Genomic DNA, 26,620 nt, shown 5'->3' on the forward strand with positions numbered 1-26,620 from the left:
CAACATCACAATACTGATTTGTATGCTGATTTTTCTTTTTCTCAAAGCTAGAATTCTTTTTTTTTTTTTTTTTTCACAGTACGGTATTAGGAATGCAAAGATTTCATTGAAGTTTCCAGACAAACGAGTGAGCCCACAGCTTCCTAGTCCAAAGCCATCCAAGAACAACCACAAGAACACTCAGTTAAAAAAAAAAAAAAAAACAAACAAACAAATTAAAACAAAACAATACAAAAAACCAAAACCAAAATGTACAACTCAAGGAAGACAGATTGCACATTGTTATTATTAAGAAATAAACAATAATTGATCCTAACCTATTAAAAGATTCTTTCGAGCTACCAGTTCAAAGATTTTGTTACTTACTGGCATAAGAAGGGTATAGTGGATGCAGAATCCAGGTTCAGAAGGAAAGTATTCATCAGACACAAATCTTATTCTGATCTGGTTTCCTTTGGAGATTTGTCTGCTTGGCACAGTACTGGAACCACACCAGCGTCCTAAAACAGTGCCATCACTAGGCTCTTCAACTTCTACAAAGTCATACCTGAAGAGAAAAGAAAATAAATATTTATTTACTGACAGAAATTCTATAACCTTCATGTTTTAAGCAATAAACTGACTCTGCAGTTTGCAATTTATTTTTAAATGCTAAAAGTATGCTGCCAAAGCTATTTTAAAATTAGCTCCCAAACTGCTACTGACTTACATACCCATAATAAAATCATGCAGTGAGGTTAACAAAATAAAAGAGAGTTAGCATTTTGAAGAGACCCATGTGTATGGTTTTGTTTGCTCCTTTTACAGAAAGCAATTACCACATGTGGGATAGAGCAGAATAAAGTCAGAGAAAAAAAATACTGAAATTGCCAAAAGTGTGGCACAGTGATTCATACTACAATATCACTACCAGTACACTGCAAGCCATCAGTGACAGTTCAGGGCCTTTTTGGTAAGGAAAACTTGCTCTCCTGTAATACCAGTGGTGAATAAGTTCCTAAAGTTTAAGGTGGCTTAGGGAAACTTGGAAGGAGTTTATGCATAAGCCAATAAGACATTTGTTGAGCAAATTCCTAGACCTAAGCATGTGCCAAAAAGTATTTGGTATTTAGATAATAATGACAAGAAAGATATGGATTGGGAACTTTGAGAGAATTAAACATATTAAGTTTGAATTAGTTTCATTATTTTTAACATGTGGTCTGGGGATCTGTGAACAGCTTCAACTAGATTCATGAAAGGTAACCAAGAAATGTCAGCCAATCATCAATAACCTTCAGTAACGTGGCATAGAGAGATCCTCATTTTCACTGGAAATGTTTAGGGTTCCCAAGTAATAAAAACATTGAAAGCCACTGCTCTAGAAGGTACATCTGGTTTCAGTGCTTTAACCTGTTTCATGTCAGCTCTCGGCTGTCCACTGGCAGAATAAACACCAAGCATTTCAGCTGCATTTTCCCTGCTTCAGCTTGAAAGCCCTGAGCCCCAGTGGCAGCCCAGCCCAGTGCTTTGGGAAGGTGTGTTCGTGCTGCTTAAAGCAGGACAAACACTCAGATGTTCACAGCTGCACCTTCGCGAGACAACTTGTTACTTTTAAACCACAATTTGTATCCTAAGTACAAGCATAACAAAACCTTCGAGTTTGTATTTGTTTCAAGGTTTCTGATATTTTTATGTTTTCTTGAATGTGCAGTCATTTACTAAAGACATCTCGTATCAATCTAAATTCATGAATAGCAGAGTCCTTTTCAAGGGTAAAAACAATCCTACCTCTGATGATAGCAAATGCTCATATTTGAAAAAACATGCACACACACTCTACCAAATACGTCAAAGAATATTCAATGTGAAAATTATTACCTCATAAACATTTTCTACTAAAGCTTTTTCTGTATTTTTTTCAGTAAATCTAATCTTTATAATGATTTCCAGTTCCCTAGTTAGACAGGAGGCAATAAATTCTTCTGTTGCATGTTTGTGCAAGACTGACTCGCACATTTATTATGTCCACTTAAAGGACTAGTAGTTTTTTTCCACTTAATTAAAAATGAATGCAATGAATATGCTCATTAACTATATTCAAAATCCATTAGTGCAATGTACCAGAATTTTAAATCTTTGTTGAACTTATGATACTAATTACTTTATCATTATCCTTTTTTCCCCAAAACATGAACTAATTCCTTTAACAGATCCACCAGTGTTATTACTTTATGATTAGGTATACAACTTATTACAAAGGCAATGTGTACATTAATTGTACTAAGACCTCAGGGCTCAACACATTTATCAAATTGATTTTGACCACTGAGCTTGTTTTGGTTTTTGTTTAAGATCAGCTTATGAAGTTTCTAAAGATAACCTTTTAATTTTTTTAGCTAAGAATAGGAAATAATTTTTCCAATTTTCTGATTTTTAAAGAGTGAAATAAGCTATTATTTATTGACTTAGGTTTGAGATGTCAGGAGGTCAAGCACAGTGCTTCTACCTAACTCACACTACGTTTTATTGCCCTTTTTTGTCTCTTGATACACCTGAAGTAAAAGAGAAAGAGTCCGCAGTTTAAATCCCAGACACTTCAAATAAATTCTAATTAGCTTGATCAGTCAAGCAGTAAAATAGAGAGAAATAAGTATTCTGAAAAAGTAAATAAAATTCAGCTTGGATTTTTAGCCAGTAACTTTATTCCTGTCAGTTATCTAGGCTGAATGTGGTACAGTGGCCTATCAAAAAAATCTTTTGTGTAACTAAAATTCCTCACATTGCACATGGGCTGAAGCCTGAACTTGCTGTAAAAGTAACTAAACAAAGCAGTTGAGATGGTTTAGCACTTACCTGATTATGCTACATAATTTTGCAGCTTTGTATTACAGGGCTAAGGAGCAGCAGGTATAATAGCATAGCCACGGAAAATTATTTCCCCAAAAGAAGTTTGTTCTTGAAATGCAAGGAAACTAGGATAAATAACCAAGAACTGAGAAGCCATTTCACAGCTGTAGTGAAGTTAAAAATGTTAAAATGCATGTTGACCCCAACACAGAGACCTTCTTTTCTATGCAGTATGCAAAGGAGAAAACATAACCCTCTTCAGCAACAACTAAAGAAACGCACTGGTACTGTATCTGTAATATTTTTCAAATATTAATAAGCAAAATTTATGCCAAAGAGGCAGTCCCATCTCCTCTCTTGGGATGAAAGATGCTTTTGCCTTGATGGCATGATACTCACAATGCCTTCTATCATATCTGTAGCAGAACATGTATTCCTCTCCCATGAGGCCTAGGGTACCTGGGAACATGGATTGAATTAACAATCTGAACAAAGCTAATTTACTGGAGAGAGGCAAGGAAGCAACATAAGCAACTCAAAGCATCAATGCCTTTCCAACCTAGAAATGATTTTTCCAACAGTTATGTTTTCCTCTCTATATATTTTTTCCTGTGGTTTACACTGTCATTTGCTAAACATCTTCTGAGAGGCTGTTTACCTTGGCTTGCAGTTTTGTGACCTTTTTGTGGCTTTCCTCTGCCTCCAGAATTCCACAAATATATTAATAAATGTAAGAAGGAAAAATCCACAGAGTAAAACACTTTCTGATCTCAGTGACACTGGACCTTTCTATTTGTATACAGATATGTGCTAGACAAAAATCTAGGAAACTCATTAAAACAGCTTGTGAAAGGTGAAAACTATTTTTTCATCTACTTTTGGTAAGAAACTAGGTTTTTTGGTTGTTTCTTTTTTTTTTTTTAATTAAGAAAACAGGTTGTAACAATGCCTATCAAAATTCTTTACAGCATTGTGTGGGACAAGGTAATATTTCTGTTCCAACTTGTTTTAAAGCTCATAGAATTCCAAGGTTTTCCTAGAATTGGAATAACACGTCATAATGCAGATCCAAAACATTCAAGGTCCCCTGGCAGTTCACCAGAAAAAATTGTTGTTAAATAGCACTGAGATGGTTTGTGTTTGGACAGCTTTAATTCTGGAAACTAAAAACTGTCATCATGAAAATATAATTTTGATATTTTTCCAATCAGATTTTTAACACCATCATGCTAGAAAAACCTCACTCTCTCTCTTCCATGTCTATTTGAAGTAATATTACAGAAATAGTTATATTTCCTATGGATGAAAATTTTTGGTTTCCATTATTCAACTTAACTGTGCATTTATATAGACAAAACTGTAAGGGTACTGGCAACACCTTACATAATCTTCACCTTCAGAGGAAGGAGAGAATACTCCCTCACATTAATACTTGACCCAGGTCAGGCAGTACAATCACATATTGCCCAAGCTTCAGGACGGCTATTTAATTAATTCCATTGCCTTTCAAATTCATTATTTTACATCATACTCTTTCTTATTTGCTTCCAGACAGGAATGTATAGAAACCTCAAACTGGGAAAGACCGGCCTATTCATTCCAGTCTTCTGCTCAGCTCAGTAGATACAAAGTTCTTAAAATTGCAAAGCACTAGCAGGGCACACCCGTAAAAGTTACCTAATAATAACTTCACTTGCCAGCTAGGTGGCAAAGATAAAACCTCAGATGATACATAAAGCAAATTTCCTGGAGATACAGAAGGGAGATGTCACCTTGGCTGAAATGGTGGCGCTGAGGCATCACCAAGAAATACTCCACACAGGGTATCAGTACAACAAAAATGATTCTTATCAACATTACCAGCTATATTTAACTGGGGCTGCTTTGAGTTACAGTAAAGTCAGGATATTGGAAGAAAACATTTTTTCAAAAACTAGCCAATATAAAATTTTAAACATTTAAAATATTATGTCTGGATTAAGTCTTTCCACTACAAATTTCTGAACAAAGTTAAGCAGAGTAATTTTATTCCAGTTCCTCAGGCTCACAACACCAGCAATTTACCCATAGGACTCATCCTCTTTAGGAGGATTTGGCAGCACCTTCCTCTATAAAAGGAAACTCCTTTGGATATCACTACAGAGAAAAAAAGTTACATTCTACCTTTTCTGTCATGCTTGATGTTTTAATGTCTAAACAGAAAAGATGAAGCAGCAGTGATTTGACATGAACTAAATTTCCATAGTAGTTTCTGTATTTGCTGATCTTACACACAATATGTCGTAACACTTACTGGGGAAAAAAAAAGCAAACTCAGATATAATCCAAATAAATAACTGATGAGGTCAAGATTTTGTACTCAGAAAATTATGTTTAATTATGCACAAACACCACTACTAGCAGGAGACATCGCTTCCAACCAATAGAGCAAATGAGCATAAAATCTCTAAGTATCCTGCCATGTCTACATTTTCCATGAAATAAAGATACTCAAGGTATAAACAGAGAACATTTCCAACTGCCATTCACCAAATATGGATTGTAGTTTCTGTGCCAACCTACTTTGAATAAATCTATTTTAGAATATGCAGTACTGTACATTAGGAACTGCCTTATGGAAACACAGATTCATTCACAAATGTTAGATGGTTGCCATGGTTCTCTCTACTTAATCTTTCCTTGTACTGATTAGTAACAGCCTGGGGCTTTTCACACAACCACACAACTCTCTCTCAAGTATTTCTACCTTGTTATTTAGGATACACGAAAAAAAGTTTAATCCTTAGATTTCAATTCTCTTCCCTTTCATTCACTGTAAGCCACTTCGATCATAAATATACACTTTCAAGACTGCAAAACAAAACTGTGTTCAAACACATAAATTCTACTCTTCAAACATTTGAACACTTTTCATGAAAAGGATGCACTGTTTATTTGATTTGGTGAAATTAACTGTTGCATTCCCACTCTTCAGTCTACCATAAAACATTTTCTGTGGATTTGCTGAAAAGTGGAGGTATCATGTGAATCTGAGACATACACATTTTGCAAAGCAGTTTTTGTCCCTTGGTGAACTAGAGTCAAAGTACTGCATGCAAAAGTACAAAACCCAAAGAAACATGTCTCTCCACACTTCTCTCCAAAATTTTCATGTCAAAAGTTTACTTCAGTGACATTGACAAATTACATATTGCTCAAAACATATCCTTACCCTGATGACACACAAACACCTCTAGGAAATAAAAGATCATGACTGCTGTCTAGGTGCACTGGTAAGCACTTAAGAAAGCATATGAATATCCCATAGCTCTGAAAGTAATATCTGCCTTGTGGGGAGGAAGGGACATTAATGTTTCCACAAGAATGAGAAATTGTAAACTAGATACATTAGTAAATGTACTTTGGGCTATAAAACAAAACAATTATATTCAGACAGGACGACTGCAATTATTTAAACGTATATTAAACTACTGATATGGATTAAACATGTGAACAAGTACTTTCAGGAACACAGAACCACAGAATTCAGTCCTAGATAACCTCTGCTATGAACTGATTTATACGGGTGTAAATTCCGTTGATACATCATTTCAAGCACTTGAATAAGAGTCTTATAAAAAGAGACACTATAATCCTGGAAATCAGAAGTAGAGGTAAGAAGGAAAGAAGACAGATTCCCAGACTCCTCCTTTTAAAAAACAAATTGCCAGATTTCTTAGAAGCCACCTATACTTACCTTCTTTGTATCACAGAATAACAGTATTCCCAGTCCATTCACAATAAGAAATATGTTTAATTCTTTTTAAATAAAGTTTGGTACCAAAATGGCATGTTATAAGTAAAAGAAACACACAAATCAAGAAAGTGCATGAAATTTCATGTCATCACTATTATTACATCATTACATTACATTATTATTACATATTATCATTACTATTAATCAAGGACACAGATGAATTTGGGAAAACTGGAGAGCTTAGAAATACATAAGAATCATCCTTCAAATGATGGCCCGGTCCATTTCCATACCATGGCTTTCATCTTAAAATAAAAAAGATGAAGCTCTGTGGAGATGATGGCCCCAAGAGTTTCCATCACTCACACTTACAATGCTACACTTACCTTATTCCTATCTTTTTCTACAGATCCTCCTGTAACCACATAAAATAGAGTGAAAAAAGACTTTCCATAAAATTAGAAGTTACTTGTAAAGGCTAATTTTCAAGGACTATAAAATGGGTAATCTCCACATGAAACATTTTCTTTTACTGTTTCACCTCCAATTTGTCTACTTTGCGGTACTGATCACCTGTGCAGACAACTGATTTCTTTGTTATTTTGCACAAGTTATGAAATTAAATAACACATATAACAAAATGGTATAGGAATATATAAGAATGTTCTTGCTGTTCTGCACAGTAGTGCTCCTATCTGTGTCATCCTCACCTGCCTCACAAATTATTACCTGTATCGTTTATGATGATGATGATGTACTTATAATACAACACCATATGGAAATGACCATCAGAGTTTGGGGTCCTGCTGGCCTGAACACTATACTCTACAAAGCACTTTTTCCTTTATGATGATGCAGCCACTGTCTGTTCACAGACAGTAAACCAGTTCATTAAACATCCTACACTGTACAGTACCACACATTCCAGATTTGGAAGAGCTAAATGCTTTAGCAACTTTTTTCAGTACTCCTCTGTAAAGTCTAGTATATTTTATCTTGAGAATTACAGCGATGATAATAAATCACATGTTCCTACTGTACAGATCAACATTTTGTAGAAAACCAAAAACACTAATGGACCTTAAAGTTCACGTTAACAGCCAAGGCTATAAAGCATTCTTTCTAACCCACTATGAAACTTTTTCCTTTCCTCACACTGTTCATAGTGGTCAATGTGTCTGTTACAGCTTCTGTGAATCCATAATCAAATTTTTTACCTTTTTTTTTTTTCAAGCAGTATTTGAAATATTTATTCTAGTATCCCAAACTGTAATTTCTTCTTTTTGCACACTGTAATGGCTCCAGTCAATGATGTGAAAACTACTGGCTAAGCAATTTCCTAACAATATTCAAAAACATATGTTTGTGGTGTGGAGGGGTGGGCAGGAGAGAAAGAAATCAAGAGGGACATAAGGAGCATTTTCAATAATGTGAAGATTCATCCAGGGCAGTGCAGGCAGCATCCCTTCCGCTCAAGTATCCTGTGATGTTCGATCACAATTACACACCTGGTCAAGTTTTCCATCTCCCCTTTTCCTCCCTCCGTCCTACTTCAGTGGAAGCTGGGGATCTATCTATGTTTATTTACATGAAAACACCTTTTTTTTTTTTCCCCTCAGCTCAGCAATACAATAACATGTGATCTCTTGGAAGCTACACTAGCACACAAGATTTATCAATCCAGGACAGACTAGCTGTCATGAAGTACCATCTTCTGCTTCAGGACAAGCTAATAATTGCTGCTTGACTAGAAAGTGAAAAATCTCTATAATGTCATTGAGCAGTTGCATAAAATTGCATGAGGCAGAAAAGAAATGTGTTCCTAATTCAAACAGGAGATCAGTTTTCAGTAAGAAGCATAAACTCTCTTCAATTTAACTAGTTATAAATTTATGGTCATGAAATGATGCAAATCTATTTTTAATCCAGATACAACATATGAATAAAAGGCTAGTTTGAAGATATAATTCTTAATAATTGATGCTAGCTTATTGGTCTCCCTCTTCACATGCTACTATCAGAAAAGGAGATGGATCTATTTATTTTACCTTATAAAGTCCCTAGGATGCTCCCACATGACCATTTAATCTTTTTTATAATAATGAATCTTTCTTTCTGCAGTTTCCCATGTACATGCATCTTCTCCGATATTCGGATTAGCTGAGAACATATTAATGTCAATTGTATACCATTTCACTTCTACTTTATCCTAATGGAGCAACATGGAGTGCAAGACAGGACTGCTACTGACTTGTCTGTCTGACAGTATTTGATGGCAATGTGGTGTAAGTACAATTGCATGTGAGTAAAATACTTTGATAAAATGTTGATGATACACTTAAAGAAGCAATCACAGCATCTAGTGAGATGGAGAGAGGAAAGGAAGAGGACAACTATAGGAAGATAAAGAAAATCTGCATAACACATGAAGAAACGCATTGTCCTTCTAGGAACAGGACAATTGGAATGTTTGGTATTGCTGTTTAATCCTGCTTATACACCTGGCAGTGACTCTATCATCTTAATTATATTTAGACTTTCAATAATCAGAAAACATCAGAAAGGAATTGTACGCTATGTTTAAACCGGCATTCTTAGACACTGCATGGGGTAACTTTAGATTACGTTGCTGGGCCTGCTTCTGCAGCTTGCATTTCCATTTACATCAGGACTTAAGTGAGCCACACTGGAAAAGACAGATCCAGTAGCCAACTGTAGATGTCCCTGATCTCAGGTGGTGATGGCTCAGAGTATGTTGTTCTGACCCTTCAAAGTAGACATTGACTTCTATTTTAATAAGTAGAGGGTCAGGAGCAGGGGAATTCCATCAATAACTGTTCCCAGAGCATCCTAGACAGAAGCAATACCCAGCAGTTCCACACTCACAGTCAAAGTAAATAACTTCAGTCTCCACCATTAGAAACACAGCCAACTACAGCTGAAACAATTTTAGAAGCAATAAATTAACATTAGGACCATTTACAAAAATATTTTGATACTGGGGACACAGTTTACTTTATTCAAACAACTTACTTGAGATTGAGAGGACCAGGAAGGACTTTTAAGGAGTCTAAAATGTTTTTTTAAGTCAATGACTGCAGTCTCTGGTGCAAAAAAAGGAGTAAGGGATTATGTCAACTGCCCACACATCAGCAATCACTCCCCAACACTCATCTAGACTGTGAAAATAGGTTTCAAATTACTTGCAAAATAATATCTATTATCATGTCCTCTAGCAACAGTGGATACTAAAAATGAGAGTTGGATTTATTGTAAAGGAGTGAAAAGTGAGTAGACAAGAATGCAGTATTTTAAGTTCGTGCAGCATGTCCTCCTGACAACAGCATCTATGCTATGTTGTCCTCCCATTCCACTCAGAGAAGCATCTCCTTCACTTTCCCTTTCTCATATTGCATTCTGATTTGCTTAGAGAATACAATTTTGAAGCTATAAACCCTTTCTGCAGAACAGAGTTTACTCTTTCTGAAGCTTAAGAAATGAGTGTTACAGAGTAGTCTTAGTTATAACCATACTACTCTAGTTTTCTGATTTCTTTTTATCTTCTTTTATTGCCTTTTTATCTTCTTTTATTTATCTGCTTTGTCACGTTTACATAGCACTTATCATGAGAATGGTATTAAGCAACTTTTAATAAACAATAGAAAACCCAAAAGAATATGTATACTGGATAAGCAACTTTTAATAAACAATAGCAAATCCAAAAGAATATGTATACTGGATACAATACACACACTATGAACAGTGGACAGTAGCTAAACCTACAGCTATTTCATATTAATTTTCCTATCAGTATTTGAATTCAAGTAAAGCACTTGAATGTCACAAGTCATTCCAACCATTTAAATGATGCGTCCCACTTTCAGACTCTGAATAAAAATAGTTAACAAATAATTTATGTGTTGGGAAAAAAATAAATATTGTGTATTAAGGAATGAGAGTTTATATGCTTTATATAATTCCATATATCTATGAATCATTCCTATTCAAATGGATCTGACTCACAGAATAGAGCTATAATAAATTTTAACTTTAGTTATGGTCTCACTTTTGCTGAAGAACTTAACAGCAAATTAGGAGACATTTTAGTATCACTGATATGTAGAGTCACCTAAATAGAGTGTAGCCCATGCGTATGTGTAGCATCTCAGAAAAAAACAAGTGGATAAAATTAAGCATACTGAAATTCTAAGGCAATAGCTGTAAGAAAAGAGTTCTAAGGATTTGACAACATTCATCTCTGCTTACAAGATTCTGTGGGTTTTGGTGCTGAATGTTTTGGGGATTTTTTTCCAATTTTAAGCCTTAGAATTTTTTGGGACTTACAGTTTTCTGAATTCTCAAATAAAAGTGGCAACAGTAACCCCTTCATCTTCAGAAGTGTGTGTGGAAGCATTAAAAACCCCAGCAGCCAGCTACTTAGCAACATGAGTCACCATGGACATTATCTGCATCAATTCCACTTTAAATACAGAGTTCATTTAAAGGTCTTTCTTCAGTTATTCAGCACCAACTTGAACTTTGTACTTACCCAAGAGATAACTTCACCCTCTGTAATCACAGTCCATGAGAAGCATTTAACACTGTCTGACAGTAAAGACAGCCCATCAGTTGCATCCAGAAAACAATTTTCTTGGGAACTAGACATTGATAAGGAACTTGTTGCCTCAAAAGCCCCAGAATTAATACTTACTGTATGTGGGGAGCTGTATTTCTTTCACGAATCTATGCTTGCTATTACCATGTTCTTCACACATATATCAACATTGACTCTATTATATACTCAAGGCAAAACAAATTTTTCCTTTTTTTTTTCTTCACTGAAGGGCAGAGTGTGGGGTGGAATTTCTTCTGTCTAGAGGAAAATGATGCTGACATTATCCTTCCCTGCATGTGCTCTGTTGATATTGTAAGGTGCTTCTGTAACAGGGAGCCAAAAAGAAACAAAATATCTCTCCTCTTTTTTACTGAAGCATTTGAGAGTCACAGTTATGCATCCATGGATTTTACTCCATGTACTAGATGTACAGATTTGTAAAAATTACAAGAAAGGACACTCCATGTTATGTCTTATATGACACAGAAAGGATTTTCTGAAAAATTATGTCACAAAATTCTTAGCCTTTTTATTGTGTTTACCATAACTTATCACAACATATTTTAAGAAAAAGACTGCTAAAAAAATATTTTATTTCCTCACAGTCACAGACTAAAGACAGTGTTTGTATGTTTTCTCTTTAATACACTTGTTTCAGTTTTGTCAGACAGAGCCAATTTTCTTTTTTTTTTACCTCTTATGTACAATTACCTAACAGCACATTCATTAAGAATGCATATGATTGCTGAAGCAGTCTGGATTACAGTTTCTAGCGCAGAACTTGATGGTCCATGAGTGGAAGACAACAGCTCAGTCCCAACAGATGTGAAGAGAAGGCAAGTAGCTTACAGAAACAGTGGGGAAAAGGGAAGCAGCAATTTTAAAGCATGTGGCTCTGAATAGTAAAGCATTATCCTAAGAATCCTCAGAGGAAGGACATTGCTGATATCAAAAGTTAGGTATTGAATTTGTCATGAAGAGATAAAAAAAGTGCATAGATTTTGCCCTAAGTTAACACTGAGAGTTGCCTTCAGCTTAACTAACTCTGCATGGAAAAGTTCTACATATTACAAATATTAAGTAGATAACTTTTGAAAACCTTTCAAAACATTCTAAGTTAATGCTTATAGCTATATAACTAAATGAACAAGTTCACATCTACTGCTGCTAAAAGCCTCACTCAAAAAAAGACAAAACCCCCACACAGATTACAGCTGTTAATAATTTAAATATTTGAGGACAAAAGAGATTTGGAAATTAGTGTAGCTATCCTAATATGAAGATGATGTTAAAAAGGTATTTATTATTCAACTATCAGTTAGTTCCAGATTCTTGTAGTTATCTATTTTATCCTTATCATCTTATCTACAGTAATTGCAGTTTGGATTTGTGACACATTTCTGTGTTTTATAATATATAATAAAAGTCAAACAGACTTCAATCATCTGATGATTTGAAAGAAAAGCTGCAACCACTACTAACATGAACAACTAGAGCCACTGCATGCACAGTGAGAGAGCCAGTTTGAAACATGCTACTAAAGTAAGCAAGATGTTATTCTTTTCCTTTCCTATTGCAGCCTTGTGTAATGCTCCAATATACAACCTACTCACAATACCAGACTTCCTTTTAAGGGCAGCTGTAGCATCCATGTTCTTGCTGAAAGAAAGCTAAATCTGTGTCTTCCTGGCACACAAGAGTTCATCACAAAACTGTTATCACTTCGTGTTCTCAGCTACAGAAAGCAAGAAATTTAAAGAGCAAGCAACAGCTGAGCAAAAATCAGCTCCTGGTCAAGAGGAGTCATGGCAGCCCCCTGATGATAGGAGCTGTCTGGCACAGAAGTCTAATGGATTTATGATTAAAACAGCAGTGAGGGGCTAGCAGCACAAAAATAATGACTTTTCACAGCAGCTATCATATCTGCAGAAGAAAAACTGCATTTTTATTGCCTCAGAAAGCGCGAGCGTACACAATCCAAACCCACAATGCCTCTGTGTGTTAGACATTCACTACAACTTCCATCATGTAAACAGCACTGCACAAAACACCCAGGAGTGGCATCCTCCTCCTTTTTTGTTTGTGTGGTTTCCTGGGGGATATTTTTGTTTTCTTTTCTTTTGCAAGTCACAACTGAAATCAAATAAATTGTATGAAACTGACATTATCACAGCATTGCAGAGATTATCCATATTATCTACAAAACAACCTAAATCTCTTCTGGATATAGGTATGGATCTAGTTTCCATGAAAACTGGAGTTCATGTTCACTTTGAAAAGGAAACAGTGGGATTTTTAACATTCTCTCCAGAGAAAGAATCGAGTGCAGACGAAGTAGAACTTTTAAAAAAATCATTAGCTGTTTTTTAAGGAATACAGAGATGATCTGTGTAAATGTGAAGCACATCACAATTTTAAAAAAAGCTTTAGGATACATCTATGATAGTTTTTATTCATCACCACCATTTTATGTCCTTTATAGAACTATGTTAAACAAAAAAACCTTATACAGCAAATGTACTCCAGCATATTTTTCATGGGTCCTGTGACCTACATTGCATGGCACTCCAACCTACAATGATGGAGAAAGCTCTGGCATTACCGAAAATAAGAAGCTTAAGAAACGGGTAGAGGAATTGAAAACTGTGACTATGACCACTGCAGGTAACCCAAGGTTGTCTCATACACTACAGAAGGGAGAGAAAGAGATACTGATACACACTGTACAGAGTTGCATAAAAAGTCTAGTGTAATACTAACAGCCTGCAGTTTTTACCTAGTTCAGAACTAAAAGTATAGAGGTCAGAACTAAAAGTATAGAGTTATAATAGATTTAATTTCATATGACATTTCATTCTGTCTCTACAGCAACAATACTGATTTGTGTGCTTCAAGATGGCAGAAACACAGTGAAGTATTAAATAGTGTGGGATCCAGTCAATTAAAAATTTCAATTTTTCTACTGAAAGTATTGGGAAAAATATAAATAATTTTATTAGAAACTCTAATTGGTAAGAAATAAAAGATATATCCTATAAAAAAGTTACTAGTTTGATAACTGGCAACTTACTTGACCTAGGTGGAATTATTTTACATGTTTAATCTCTCTGTGTTTTATTCATTTCCTCCTCAACTCATCAGTTATTTGTAATCCTCACACATTGAACAAGCTACACTTTCTCTTACTTTACTGATCCTGTTATGGAATTTAAAGTTCACTAGAATCCTAGCCATTTTTGGTTTGGTTTTTTTTTTCTTTTTCTTGTGGTTAAAATCAACAGCGTAACTCTCTTTTTCAGAGGGTCACATCTTCCAAAGCAAAAAGCCCAATATTTCCTCAGAAGTGCACGTACCAGGAACTGCATTCACACAATGTCCTGATAACCCTGCACAAATACGAGCATGATAAGATTACAATCAAATGAAGATTAGGAGTGACTTTTTACTGTTTCTTAATTCAGCAGTACTTTTGTACTCAGCACATTGTTTACTTAACTGTACTCCAATGAAAATACTATTGTAGTTGTAATAATATAAAATATTTTGGCTTATCTTACTTTTCTTTTAGCAAGTGGATGAATGAGTCACCCTACCTGGATTTTCTTTCAATTGCCACTTCATTCTGCCATATGCAAAGAAAAGAAAAAGCAAGCCAAGTTTTCACTTAGAGAAAAGAATTATTGTGCAAAGAGAGTTCACCAATCTGAGCAAACATATGTTTATAGTATTTAGTATTTCAATTCTCTCTGATATGCCCATAATAATTATGTCTTTCAGAATTATGAAAGAAAAATATTTATCCATCTGTTATAAACTTCTGGTACCAAATTAAGGATATATCCAAAAGTAACCCCTAAAAAATCAAATTTGTTATCAAAAGTTGATACTAGATATACAAAAAAATGGAATATCATTTAATTAGAAAATGAAAGCAAGAATGAAAACAAATGTGTATTTGAGGTACACACAAAACTCAAAACAGAAAAACAAAACAAACAGGAAAAAAGTTATTTTGAAACAAAAATCTTGTGTGAAGGTCTCTCCAGGAAGTCATCAAAGGAAATGCAGCATTCAAATGACATAGTTCAACTATTCCTTAATTTACTGAAGAGTTCAGTCAATGTACCCCTATTCACAGATTAGAGTTTTTCACAATGTGTTGCTGCAATGGTAGACAGATAGAGGATACAAGAGTTTAGGATCTCTCCCCTTTCACCCACCCACAGGAAATAGGTATAATAACAACTACTGCCTCACAAAATATCCAAAACCAGATTATCAACCACATTGCTTGGTTCAGAACTACATCCATCCTGATGCCGGTTATGCGACGGTTATTTTTCTTCCAAACTGAAAAGACTTTAACTGAAAATCATAGAATCATAGAATCATAGAATCATAGAATCGATTGGGTTGGAAAAGACCTCCGAGATCATCGAGTCCAACCCTTGGTCCAACTCCAGTCCATTTACTAGATCATGGCACTCAGTGTCACGTCCAATCTGCGTTTAAAAATCTCTAGGGATGGTGAATCCACCACCTCTCTGGGTAGGCCCTTCCAATGCCTGATTACTCTCTCTGGAAAGATATTTTTTCTGATATCCAACTTAAATTTCCCCTGGCAGACCTTAAGACCGTGCCCCCTTGTCCTATTGCTGAGTGCCTGGGAGAAGAGACACACCCCCACCTGGCCAGAACTTCCCTTCAGGTAGTTATAGACAGTGATGAGGTCACCTCTGAGCCTCCTCTTCTCCAGGCTAAACAACCCCAGCTCCTTCAGCCTCTCCCCATAGGATGTATGCTCCAGTCCCTTCACCAACCTTGTTGCTCTTCTCTGGACTCACTCCAGCACATCAATATCCTTTCTGAACTGAGGGTCCCAGAACTGAACACAGTACTCAAGGTGTGGCCTCACCAACGCAGAGTACAGGGGAAGGATCACTTCCCTGGTCCTGCTGGCCACGCTATTTTTGATACAGGCCAGGATCTCATTGGCCTTCTTGGCCACCTGGGCACACTGTTGGCTCATGTTGAGCTTCCTGCCAGTTAGTACCCCCAAGGTCCCTTTCTGCCTGGCTGCTCTCCAGCCACTCTGTGCCCAGCCTGTAGCGCTGCATGGGGTTGTTGTGGCCAAAGTGCAGGACCCGGCACTTGGCCTTGTTGAACTTCATCCCATTGGAATCAGCCCATCTCTCAAGTCTATCCAGATCCCTCTGCAGAGCCCTCCTGCCTTCCAGCAGGTCGACACTCCCTTCCAACTTGGTATCATCAGCAAATTTGCGGATGATGGACTCAATCCCCTCATCTAAATCATCAATAAAGATGTTAAACAGGACTGGACCCAACACAGACCCCTGGGGAACACCACTAGTGGCCGGCCGCCAGCTGGATGCAGCTCCATTCACCAGCACTCTCTGGGCCCGACCCTCCAGCCAGCTCCTAATCCAGGAGAGGGTACACTTGTCCAAGCCATGGGCTACCAGCTTTTTCAGGAGTATATTATGGGAGACAGTATCAAAGGCCTTGCTGAAGTCCAGATAGACCACATCCACAGCCTTCCCCTCATCCACCAGGTGGGTCACTTAACCGTAAAAAGAGATCAGGTTGGTCAGACAGGATCCGCCTCTCCTAAACCCATGCTGGCTGGGTCTAATCCCTTGTCCACCCTGAAGGTGCTGTGTGATTGCACTCAGGATGAACTGCTCCATAACCCTGCCAGGCACGGAGGTCAGGCTGACAGGCCTGTAGTTGCCAGGGTCCTGCTTGCAGCCCTTTTTGTGGATTGGGGTGACATTCACCAACCTCCAATCATCTGGGACCTCCCCAGAGAGCCAGGACTGTTGGAAGATGGAGAGTGGTTTGGCAAGCTCTTCTGCCAGCTCCCTCATCACCCTGGGATGGATCCCGTCTGGTCCCATAGACTTGTTAGGATCCAGCTGGCTCAGTAAGTCAGTAACTATTTCCTCCTGGAATACAGGAGGGCTATTCAGCTCCCTCTCCTCTACCAGCTTCAGAGGCCAGTTGTCTTGAGGGCCACCTGTCTTACTGGTGAAAACTGAGGCAAAGTAGGTGTTAAGTACCTCAACCTTCTCCTCATCTTCCTTAAATGTATTTCCCTCCATGTCCAACAGAGAATGGAGGTTTTCCTTTCCACTCCTTTTGTTATTAATGTATTTATAAAAGGACTTTTTGTTATCCCTAACTGAATTAGCCAAATTTACTTCAAATTCCACTTTTCTTTCCCTAATTTTTTTCCTGCATGACCTAGCTCTATCTGTAAATTCATCGTAAGTAGCCAGCCCTTTTTTCCATAGTCTGTAAACTTTCTTTTTATCCCTGATTTCTTGCAGAATCTCCCTATTTAACCAAGCTGGCCGTCTTCCTCTCCGGCTGGCCTTTTGGCACACTGGGACAGCCTGTTGCTGTGCACTCAATTTTTCCTTCTTGAAACATGTCCAATCCTCCTGGACCTCCTTGCCTTTAAGGGTTGTTTCCCAGGGTATGCTCTGAATCAGTTCTTTGAGTAGGCCAAAATCTGCCCTCCGGAAGTCCAGTGTAGAGGTTTTAATGGTGGCTCTCCTTACATCCCTGAGGACTGAAAATTCTATTATTTCATGGTCACTATGCCCCAGGCGGCCTCCAACCACTACATCATCTACCAGCCCCTCTCTGTTTGTAAACAGTAGGTCTATCAGGGCCTTACTCCTGGTAGGCTCATTTACCAGTTGATGAAGGAAATTGTCCTCTATACACTCCAGGAACCTCCTTGACTGCCTCTTCTCTGCAGTATGAAGCTCCCAGCAGATATCTGGCAGGTTAAAGTCACCCACAAGAACAAGGGCTGGAGACTTTGAGACATCCGCCAGCTGCTTGTAGAATAATTCATCTCCTTCATCATCCTGGTTGGGTGGTCTGTAACAGACTCCCACAAGGGTGTCAGCCTTGTTGGCTCTCCCCCTGATTCTGGCCCACAGGCACTCAACTTTGCCCTGCTGATCTCAACTTCAACAGAGTCAAGACACTCTCTAACATATAAAGCCACCCCTCCACCTCTCCTTCCCTGCCTATCGTTTCTGAAGAGGTTGTAGCCCCCCATAGCAGCACTCCAGTCATGTGATTCATCCCACCACGTTTCTGTGACAGCAACTATGTCATAGTTTTCCTGCTGCACTATGGCTTCCAGCTCCTCATGGAAGGAAACAGAAATTCCACAGGTACTACATACACCTGGGCCAGTGATTGAGCTGGCTACTTATTAAAGTTGGGGGGGAAAAAACACAATACCACTGAAGAATGTCAATTAACACATTACTGTAACTGCTATTTTTCACACAAAAGAGACAACTTGACAATTTAAGGCCATTAAAATTTTGTGGAGTAGTGGGGGCAGGGAGGGAGTCCTCAACAGGAATGTATTACTTTGTGTGTTATAACCTGAATTCTGCTTCTGGTAACTTACCTACCCAAATTTCTCTGCAAAAATTAGACATTGATCATTTTAACATTCTGTCAAGAATCTTTTCCCAGATATCAAAACTTTTACTTGAGAGAGACGGGCTAAATATATGACATTCTTGAATCATAATATTTCTATGGCTAGATACTGAATGCAGAAGTAAAAATGGGTGCACCTTAGAGTTTTCAAGCATGAAAACCTTCTCTATCACTGCAAAATAAAATAATAAGCTAGAACTTTAAAATATGCATTTTATAAATATGTATAATGTGCATGTGTCACAGTCTTAAAAACTCATGCAACACTTTTTTACCCCTCAATACCTCTTTTCATATTTTCCTAAGTTGAAGGGAAAGTAACTTACTTGCAAATGTCATCTTCTGGGTCTTCAAGCCCAAATCTTTCATCAAAAGTAAGCTGTATCCATACATTTTCATCTAGTGCTACCAATCTCCACACTAGTACAGTATTGCGTGGGTATGTGTGTGGAAACTTGGGACTGTGAATACTTCCATTAGTAGTCACAGTTATTATCTTCTCATGGTGAGGATCCTGCACACCTATAGTAAAGACAGAAAACAGATGCATTAATACTCACTCCTTCTTTTCCCAATGTGTTTATGTAGAATGCACAGATAAAGATGCTTTTATTTTGTTTTCTTTCCTTTATCTTTCAAAAACTTCTGCTTGAAAAGTCCATACAGTAAAAAACACTTGAAAGTGATAAGTATTGTTTTGCTGGCGAAACGTTACTCAAACCTAAGTCTGTTCTGCTTTCAGGAAGCAGAACAGAAGTTCAAGTGGAAATAACAGAAATGTGACTGCAAACACTTCACTGCAAGACTGGATTTCTCATGTCCACCAGTCCAAGGGCTATGTCATGCAATCTGCTGCTGGTTTCAGTTCTTGGTTACTGGAGGTTGCAAAGAGATCGTGCAAGAGTACAGGGAGAGGTCTGCACACACCTACCACAAAAGGGATGGTTCAAATTTGTCTCCTATTAATGGAGACTGTCCTACATTTATCGGGTCCAGTGATATGGATTTTGATGACTCTCCTTCCTCAGGCCTGTATCAGAGCAAAGTTGTCCCCATACAGGAATGAAAGTGGGACATGCTTGGATAACCTGGGAAAGTATAAGAAATTGGCATTCCTCAAACTTGTTCACAGCATTGTAGGGCTAAATATATGTAAAACCAAGTGAGCATTTCAAAATACACCAGGAAACTAATTCAAAAGAAATAAGGCAAATATGTTTGATTTTTAAAGCCCTCAGTAACACTGAAACTACTGAAAAGATCAAAACCACCCCTTTATGCTATAGGACATGACTTTATTATCTAAAAACCTGTATATAGTCAGGTTGGTATTTCAGGCAGTAAGTTATAGGAATTCTTGGAGTTATCTATTAATAACTTTTGTAACAAAATGAGTGTAGTTTTGTACTGCAGAATTCATATTACCTTGTTTTCAGCTATTCTTTGTCTTTTTCAGTTAGATAACTTATTTTTCTGATTTCTTTTTTGATAACCAGTATTATGTGAACATTTATTTGAAGTTATAAAAGACATACATACTTCAGTCTACTATGAAAATACACGCTGCAATTATACCTTATTATAGCTACATATAAAGGTTGACAGCTAAATGAATGAAGGCCACAGAAACTCCATTGCTATTTTAAAAGAATTAATGTATACTTAAATATAATTTAAAGTCTGACAGACTTGCCTTTTACTCCTTTGGATTTGTGCTTTCTATTTGTGGTATGAAACTGGCAAAATTTCTTTTAACTAGAATGGCTTCTTATAAAAAACTGATGCAGTGTGGTCTTGCCAGTGTCCCTACATGCTTGCAGAGGACTGACTGCAGTAAGAGAGGACAGCATGCAATAATAAGAAAAAAAGGCATAAACACAGAATTCCTAATTTAGATATTTCACTGGGTTTTTCTTAGCTGAGTCATAAGCATTTTTCTGTAATGTACAGTCTGTCAGCTGAGAGCTGCACACAAAACATGGGAGCCAACAATAATAAAAATTACTTTCCCAGAGATTAGTACACCACAGTGCTATTTCCAAAGTCTTCAGAGGAGCACCATTTCAGATAAACACGTCAAACCATGGTATCTGATGACACTATATTCAGTGGTGCATTTTGGCTTTCAAAGCACAAACAGGATTACAAAGCAGGATATACTTCACAACATATTAAAAAGTCTTTTCTTTTGCACCATCAGGACACTGATTACAGCACTGCAACTGAGGACTGTAAACAGTCCAGGCATATGAAATGAGAAGTCAATAAAAAGGGCCAAGCGAATAAAATTTACTTGGCAATTTAGTTAAAAGAAATTACTGGAACCGGCAGTACCTTCAAGCTCCTCCATCTGTAATGGAAAAATATCTATTTACTTTAGCACACAACAGCATTACATGAACATATCAAATTCCCATACACACACCACTTGCTCCATTTCAAATATTTGCTCTAGCGTGGTGGAATTTCTTCTCCAAAAGAATTATTTTGAATGACTACAAAGGCAAGTAATTGCTGTCACTGGATAACGAAGCTTGTTATTTCTCTTCAGATAAGCTTCAATATTCCTTTTTATCTGTTTTACATAAATTGTGGCAGTGTACCTCAAAAAGCTAGCCTTGTTCTACTGACTTCAGGTATGTTCTTAAAATTTCCTTTGAGTAGACTGTGTGAGAAGCAAAGCTACCTGAACAAAGCTGAAATGAGACTATAGTGTCTGGTCTTTGTGGAATGACTTTGCAATTCCTGGCTTTATTTTAGGTAGAAATAAGTCCAAGTTATACTGAAAGTGGAGTAATAAGCTCAACTCAGATTTACAGTGGCCAGTTGTGTATCTCCAAAGCTATAGACATAGCTGCTGTGGTCTGTCTGCCTTTCTATTAACATCCATTCTCCCCACCCTGCCCCACCACTGTCAAAAAAAAAAAAAAAAAGAAATAGAAAAAAAAAGATTATTACTGTACAAACAGCATTGAGTAACTCTGAAGTATCAGTTTAGGCAAGGACTGAGATAGGCAAGGCACCATCTCAACCAAGAGGCCACAGTATCATGCAAAGGCAATGGTGACAGACAAGGACCAAAACAATGTATTTGTATCTTCAGTAAGAAGCTTTATCAAATGATGAGCAACTGAGATTCACTCAGGAGAAAGTCCTGGAAATGAGCAAAAAAATCCCTGAGTTGACCCACGAATATGACATGCTTACACTTACTAGGAAAGGACAGCACAGACTTATAGCCTGAAATTGAAGAATGAGTTGGTGCAGTTGTCTTTGATGTGGTACAAGATGCTATCACCAGATTTATATATCTATCAATGCAAAAAGTCTGCTCCTGAAAATAACAAGATTCCAGGCATTCTGGAAGCACAGCAGTGCCTAATCCTTCCACCAATCTGTAATGCAGATGAAAAACTATGGTATCACCAAACAGATCAGCAAATGCCACTGTAAACTGAAATTAAACCCACCAACTAGACAAGCTCATTCCTGCCTACTTCAAAGTAGTTCTCTTCCCCCATGGGCACAACACATTTCACAAAGATCAGTGCTGACACTTTTCAAATATAGCAAATGGCTATTTCTTAGTACACTGTAATCTATACATTTTAGCAAGGGTCATGGGTAAAACACAAAAAATGCATACAGTTCAGGAACAGATGAGGAGCTGCAGAGGAAGAGAGGAGCACTGTGGGTGGAGTAATGGCCTCGGCACTGATTCATTTAAAAGGTCACTCAGTGATGGTAAAATTAATTTTTAAACTCTTTTGCTAAACCTATATTAAATTCACAACAGGACAAGAGTACTGCTAATTACACACTGTCAGTATATAGCATTCTATAGCCCTAAATTATGAAAAACAACTTTTAGGCCTTCAGAAACAGCATTAGCTCATGTATGTCACTGCTTAGAAAAAATAAAGGCAAATTCAAACATAAGTCTGAATTCCAAATATTTACCAAATAACATTAGAAATTCCTTCAGATATAATGTTGCAGTTTGAGTCCTCTGCTTTGACTCATTACCACAGAAGTTCATTACCACAGAACTTCAGAGGGATTCAGGGTTTTTCAATTAAAGCAATTTAAAAGATTTCCTAACAGCATTCCCATATAATTTTTACAACACTCCCACATGTACAGAAACTGAGACCTTGTAGAAGACATTCTTTTAAATGTAACACAACATGCCATTTCTTCTTTTTCAACCAGGCTTTCAAAAAGCGGTAAATCTGCTTTCAAAACTAGTAACTCGAGGCATAAAAGGGTAGATCTTTCTGTCCTGTCTGTGCTTCAGTTGCCTCCAGGCACTTCTTAGCTATTACCTGAACACAACAGTCAACTGAAATTTAACTCTTTTGCTGGGAGCAAAAGAAAAGCTAGAAAATCACCTATATTGGCAGAAAATTGAAGACAAATAGGTCTGTTCAGTATTGTTTGTACATAAAATGGCTATCAGACAAAGCCACTCAAAATCAAACAAAGGCAGCTTTCCAGGGACCTCTGAAGAACTCCATTCCCAGCTCCTGCTTGGGTTACAGTTCCCCACTCACACCAGAGCAGCACACTCATTTGAGGGTTGGTTGGCATTTTCTAACCAATACTCAAAGCTCCTAATGGATGAAAACTCTACAGTGACTTGGGATAACTTGTTCCAGTGCTGTGCTACCTTTCCAGGGAAGATATTTTTCCTAATGTCCAATCTGATCCTTGTAAGCTCCAAATTCTAGCCATGATTTTTCTGTTGTGGATTTTTCTGGGGTTTTTGTTGGGGTTTTTTAATGTTTTTTTTTTGGTTGGTTTGGGTTTTTTTTGTTTTATTTTGTTTTGGTTAGTGTTTTGTTTTCTTTTCTTTTTTTGTTTGTTTGTGGGGTTTTTCATGGGTTTTTGTTTGTTTGTTGGTTGGTTGGGGTTTTTTTCCAGGATTTGTTCTGGCTTAACACTCTCTACCCCTACCAAGAAGAGTTTAACTTGGCCACCTTAGAAACTGTTCTTGAAGCAACTGGAGGCCTGCTACAACTGTCTCACAGCCTTCTCTTCCCAAGACAAAACAAGCCAAGACTCCTCACTGTCCACTGATTTCCTGCCTCCAACTAGGTGCCGAGACTTCAAGCCTGACCATCCCATTGATTTTCAACCCACCGAGCAAGCACTTGGTTCTTACCAACCATTGTGCCTTAAGTACCAATGTTTCTGAAGCCCATAGGGTTCATCATCAACTTTCCAAGAAGTAAGAAAAGAAAACTTAATATTTGCTTGCTGTATTTCCTAAGATAGCTTTCCTAAGCAGTATGGCTTGCAGCTCTTCTGGGATAAACTTCTTAAGACAGATCTAGACTTCTGAGGATTTTCCATTTTCAGTTGCTTTCATGATATAGCTACCTATATGAAACCTTGATTCTTCAGGTATTAGTAAGAAATTAGAGAGGGAAACAAGAACGTATCCATACAAAATATATATATATATATATGATTTGTTAACTATCAGAGCATGTTACATTCAACTTCTAACTAGTAATCTGATAATGCAGTTATTTGTTACCTAAACTAGCCAATGTAACAAATACAGTTTATAAATTATAATAATGATGTAAAGTAACAAAGTAGAAACATGCAGGAAAAATATTACATCTTGTTTACATTACTTCTCTCTCTGACATCCTTAACTCATACACTTGAAAAGGCATATGAAAAAATTCTAGTTCACACAACTCAAGATGAATGTATTGAGGACTGTATTTGTTTTTTTCTTAAATCCTACAATTTAACCTATTTGTTTTTTCTTCTGTTACTATTTTGAATTCAAACCTGTACTGTTACCTTAGGCACCGAATATCATACAATATTTCACTGCTGGCTAAGTGTCTTTCTGCCTTTCACATTACGTGAAGGACTGAACACAGATGAAGTTAGCAGAGAATAAAGAGCTTTCTAATTGATCTTGAGGAACTCTCAGTTTTGTCAGCAGGCCCAACAGGGAAGGACAAAAGGAAGAAAAAGAAAGAGGGGAGAGAGGAGTATTAAAGAAAAAAAAAAGCAACAGAGTGTAGAACTGCAATAACAGATATAATAAAGTTTCCAAACAGCTATGTGACTTAACATCTTGCAGAAGATAACCATGACTAATTCACTAATCATACACTAACAAACCTTTTCTGATCCCAAATTGTATCAGGAAACAAAAATGAGTTTATTCACTTGTATATAAAGTATTCAAGTATTTCACCAGCATTTCTCCTAGTACTCTGGCTTCTGCTCAAAGAAGAGGATGGCAATTAAACAGGGTTGGGGGGGGGGGGGAAGTTTGTGTGTGTATGCACAGTAAATCTTGCATTAAAAGCAACCTCTATTGAGATCTGTTTTCAGACCAAACTCTTTTGGAAGGCAGTCTTTACTGTGAACTTCTCAATATCTTTTAAAACTAGATAAATACTACATTTTAGCCAAGATAAAGAATTCCTTTTACTAAGTGTTAGATGAGGTAACTTTTTGGTGCTATCACTTGCTCAAAGATCCAATTATTCTAGAGTGTTCGAATAAGCACTTATTCCAATGTCCACAGGTAAAGTCTTGCTATGCAGGAATCAATATTAAAGCTCCTGCTGACTTGAATATGAAAGGAATTCCATCTATACTAAATACATAAGCCTCCTAGAATTATTTTATGATAGACTGATCTGCTTTCTTTATTCTGAAATAAATAGGATTATTAGTATATTGCATAATCATAAAACAAATGCATGTTCGGGTCATTCAAAAATTAACAAAGAGCTCTGGAATATGACAATCTGTAATTAAACTCATAAGTAACATCCTTCTTTACTCTTACAGATAAAGAAAATTGTCAAGCTTGTCCTTTTGTATTTTTTCACATTTGTTCTTGTCTCAGGGGTTTTTTTCCTAATAAAATTATTATATGGTAAGTAACTATCACACAACATACAGACTTGAGTCAAAGATTGCTCCATATCTCTGTCCTCTATTTCAAGTGACCTGAAGTCATCTCAGACAAAAAAGGCAAACACTTATGGAAAGAAAATTCTGGCCTCTTCCCTCAACCAATATTCGTCAGATATTTAAGAAATTAATCCCAATACATGAGTTGTTCTGAAGGTGCAAATATAAAGAGAGGAAGAAAGTGTTTCTGGCAAAAAGTGCTGTGGAATTTTTATAGACATTATATTTAATTCCAGGGTGATCTATTTGTAGGTGCCCAGCCATACAGAAATACAAAGGTATTAGCAACTAAGATCATACACATTTAAAATTAAAAAAAAAACCTCTTTGCTAAATACAGGCAGCATAAAACAGTGAGAAGCTAATCTGATTTCATATCTGTACCTTGCATGCAAGAAGAAAACACATCCTGCTATCAGTGATGCCCAAATTTTAATTTAAAATACTACTGTCTGAAGAAATATACTTTGAGAGAAGAATGATTCTTAGTTTCTGCTTTTCATAAGTCATATATGGCTTGAACAACAGCCAAGCATTTGACCATCATCTCTATGTCATTACTATATTAGACACAGTAGAAGAATCCCTCCCAGCTCACCAGTCAGGATGAATAAGATACAACTAAAAATACCTGTTGTATGCACAGAGAAAGAACAGCTGTTAAACTTTCATTTTTCTTCACTTTAAATGATTTACAATTCATTTACATTTACAGTATGGACTCTGAATGCCAAAGTAGTATCTGAAAATGTCACACACACACACACACACACCCCACCACCACTAAAAAAATACCCAAAAAACAAACAACAAAATGGAAGGAGAAAGAGTGGAAAGGAGAGAAGAGTTTGGAGAGGAAAAGGAAATCCTTCTGAGTGGATCACTCCCCCTACCATTGCAAGGATTGGCAGATAGTAAACAGCTCCACAATCAACAATATCCAGGGCATACAACAGATGTAATCAGCCTAAATACCTGACCTTCACTCA

At 37.0% G+C, this 26,620-nt stretch overlaps 1 protein-coding gene across 1 annotated transcript in view; it reads right to left on the reverse strand.

The window, feature by feature from the left end:
• The window catches only part of PDGFC (platelet derived growth factor C), a 135,311-nt gene that overhangs the window by 34,161 nt on the left and 74,530 nt on the right, over positions 1–26,620 (reverse strand). Inside the window, exons 2-3 of the mRNA XM_071556145.1 lie at positions 19,001–19,196; positions 367–547 (exon numbers count right to left, since the gene is read on the reverse strand). Of these exons, the coding sequence (XP_071412246.1) occupies positions 367–547; positions 19,001–19,196 (377 nt within the window). The remainder of the gene's footprint in view (positions 1–366; positions 548–19,000; positions 19,197–26,620) is intronic.

The sequence above is a fragment of the Pithys albifrons genome, chromosome 5 (genome assembly GCF_047495875.1).
Source record: "Pithys albifrons albifrons isolate INPA30051 chromosome 5, PitAlb_v1, whole genome shotgun sequence".
NCBI lineage: Eukaryota > Metazoa > Chordata > Aves > Passeriformes > Thamnophilidae > Pithys > Pithys albifrons.